At 41.4% G+C, this 3,611-nt stretch overlaps 1 protein-coding gene across 1 annotated transcript; it reads left to right on the forward strand.

Annotated features, from left to right (window-relative positions):
* Positions 1-419: 419 nt before the first annotated feature.
* Positions 420-3,257, forward strand: LOC307251896 (E3 ubiquitin-protein ligase TRIM35-like; the record flags this gene model as incomplete). Its single annotated transcript, XM_080029342.1, has 2 exons — positions 420-1,339; positions 3,227-3,257. The coding sequence occupies 2 exons, from the start codon at positions 420-422 to the stop codon at positions 3,255-3,257; spliced, it is 951 nt and encodes a 316-aa protein (XP_079885468.1).
* Between the last annotated feature and the right edge of the window lie 354 nt (positions 3,258-3,611).

Genomic DNA, 3,611 nt, shown 5'->3' on the forward strand with positions numbered 1-3,611 from the left:
TCCTATGCTAGTAAAGATCTGAAAATAAACCTTCAAAACGCAAATTCCTGACTGGACAGTGGACTCTTTTCCCTACCCTGCGTAAGATTCGTCCCCCCAGTGCCTCAGTGGCTATTTTGATTATGTTGTTTTGTTTGATTTCTTTATTTTCAAGTTATTGTTTTATTGAGGACAAATGGTCATTACAACTATCTTTACAATTTCACCCCATGTTGAACAGTTGAGTTTATTTTGCATACACTCCTTTCATGAAGTGCATAATGAAAAAAAAACTTCCTCCTCTCATTTTTAAATCTGCCGTGGCCCTGGTACTCATTCAGAGAGAAAATTGATCTCAAAGAAGTTATTAGAGGAGGGAGGGGAGCCGCGCCTAACTGTCCTTTCTGTCTGCTGTGTTTTCAGCTTCACTCACTGACAAAATGGCTTCCAGTTTAGAGAAGGATTTCTGCTGTCCGGTCTGTACGGATGTGTTTAGAGATCCTGTTGTTCTGTCATGTAGCCACAGCTTCTGTAAGGAATGTCTGAAGAACTGGTGGGGAGAGAAAAGAGAACGTCAGTGTCCAGTTTGTAAAAGAAGATCTTCAAAGGTGAAACCAGCTTGTAACCTGGTGTTAAAGAACCTGTGTGAGGCCTTCTTACTGGAGAGAGAGCAGAGAGCTTCAGAGGATCTCTGCAGTCTGCACTCTGAGAAACTCAAACTCTTCTGTCTGGACCATCAGCAGCTGGTTTGTCTCGTCTGCAGAGATTCAGACAAACACAGCGGCCACAGATTCAAACCTGTCGATGAAGCTGCAGCACAACACAAGAAGAAACTTAAGAAAACTCTGAAGCCCTTAAAGGAGAAGTTAAAGGTTTTTGAACAAGTTCAAGTGGAATTTGATGACGCAGCAGATGACATAAAGGTCCAGGCCCGACGCACAGAGACGCAGATTAAGGATCAGTTTAAGAAGCTTCACCAGTTTCTAGAAGAGGAAGAGGAGGCCAGGATGGCTGCACTGAGGGAGGAAGAGGAGCAGAAGAGTCAGATGATGAAGGAGAAGATGGAGGCTCTGAGCAGAGAGATAGCAGCTCTTTCAGACACAGTCACAGCCACAGAGGAGCAGCTGAGAGCTGAAGACGTCTCATTCCTGCTCAACTACAAGGCTGCAGTGGACAGAGTCCAGCAGGGGGCACTACTAGATGATCCACAGCTGCTCTCAGGAGCTCTGATAGACGAGGACAAACACCTGGGCAACCTGACCTTCAACATCTGGAACAAGATGAAGGACATGTTCTCCTTAACTGTGAGATCTCCGTCTCCGATTCCATCTGATGATTCCAGCCCATCCAGTAGCATTGGGTACAGCTACATTAGTTTAGATGAAGATTCAATCCCATCTCCTCTCAGTAACCATGAGGTCTCTGGTTCCTCCCAGTAACCATGAGGTCTCTGGTTCCTCCCAGTAACCATGAGGTCTCTGGTTCCTCCCAATAACCATGAGGTCTCTGGTTCCTCCTCCCAGTAACCATGAGGTCTCTGGTTCCTCCCAGTAACCATGAGGTCTCTGGTTCCTCCTCCCAGTAACCATGAGGTCTCTGGTTCCTCCCAGTAACCATGAGGTCTCTGGTTCCTCTCTGTAACCATGAGGTCTCTAGTTGATTCAAGTCAATAAAAAAGTTGATTGATTATCAATTTGGGCCAGATGAGATTAAATATATTCGTATCCTCGTTTCTGAAGTTTCCTCGTTACTGTGTATTTTGCATAATGATTTAAAAATTTTTTACACATTACTTTTATGTCTGTCCACTTGTTTGATGATTTTTTTTTCCTGAATTCTTTTAGAATAAATACATTTTTATTCCAATATTCAAAAATGTATGACGAAGTACAAAAAATCATTGAATTGTCCAAATGACATGAACAACTTTTATAAATGTATCTAATAAAGAACAGTCGATTCAGTCTGTTGATAAAGTGTTTTTATTCAGTTAAATGTTAGAGTAAAATCTGCTTAGTCATTTGTCCATAGGGGGAATCGTTCTATTTAAAGCTGCTACAAGGAACTTTTAAATATTTCTGAAACAGTCTAATTTTTCCTCTGATGATCATAAATTACATGTAACAGCAAACGAGATCATCAGTGCAAAGAATGCTATTTTTTTTTATAGTTTTTCTTAATGCCTTTGTCATGGGTATACGCTCACCCAGGAACAACAGCTGGAGAAGTAAAAACACTACCGCTTTTGTCCAAAGGGGGGCGCTAGAATTAACACAAACTGAAAGTTCCTCAGAGCAGACTTTAAGGCAGACGTCTCTATTTGGGTCCAGAAGCCAAATGTGTCATATTTGTCCATGAGATTCTGAGGTTGCGTTCCGAATCGCATACTCTTTCTTTTTTCTATTCTACATACTACATCCGACGATAAAAATAATCTAGTTAGGATGCAGTAGGCATACTATTGGGACATACTTTACTCTATTATTTCATCATAACATTGCGCCTTGATCTTGCCTCTTGCTTTTATATCTGTCGCATCCCTGTTTGTTTTCATATGGAGGCTTCGTCGATGTGACGTCACTTCACGTGCGCACTGGATTGTGGGTCAGAATCGCCCAAATAGGATGCAGTTTTCAACACTAACAATCTTGGCCGCATGAAGTAGGACATCCAGGTACTTCTAACCATCCTAAATCTGGCCACAAGAATCGGGACATCCTAATTATTTTTTCTACATACTATATAGTAGAAAGTATGCGATTCGGAACGCAACCTGAGTTTTCTAAGAATTTCGACTAGCCATTTAAAAAAAAAAAAAAAAAAAAAGGTGAAATATTCTCTATGGAAAAATGAATGGGAAACTGAAATAGAATGTTAAAAAAGGGGCTGTTGGTAGAGTGGGTGAGAACATAGCTAGAGTGGAAGGCAGCTGGAAAATAAAAGAGAAAATAAGTTATAATCTCGCTCTCACTCGCACACATTTAACTCTACATATATAATCGTTACATCAAAACGTAGGAAATATTGTCCCGGTCGCACACATGTGACTACTGACGCAAACAGACCATCACATTTAGATCTGTGAGCTTCCAAGTGACTGTAAGACCAAGCAACTGCCGCATAGACTCCCATCTTACAGAGACTAGACAATTCTGGAGGAACAAAGGAGGTACAACTTATCTAAACTGGTGTAGTTCTCACATTTCTTAAACGACAAACACAATCTTCACACTTCATCTTCATCAAGATCTCCTGCTTCTAACGGTGTGATCACTTAGCCAATCGGACACACGGTCTTAGAGTTATGGTCTTGCGATCACAGCCACGCTCTACTGTGATTGGCCAATTTCCGCTCTACACAAATCACGACTGTGGGTGATTTTATTATTAGATAGATAGATAAACAGACAGACAGACAGACATACAGACAGACAGACAGACAGACAGACAGACAGACAGACAGACAGACAGACAGACAGACAGACAGACAGACAGACAGACAGACAGACAGACAGACAGACAGACAGACAGATAGATAGATAGATAGATAGATAGATAGATAGATAGATAGATAGATAGATAGATAGACAGACAGACAGACAGACAGACAGACAGACAGACAGACAGACAGA

The sequence above is a fragment of the Ammodytes marinus genome (genome assembly GCF_949987685.1).
Source record: "Ammodytes marinus genome assembly, chromosome: 1".
Classification (NCBI taxonomy): domain Eukaryota; kingdom Metazoa; phylum Chordata; class Actinopteri; order Uranoscopiformes; family Ammodytidae; genus Ammodytes; species Ammodytes marinus.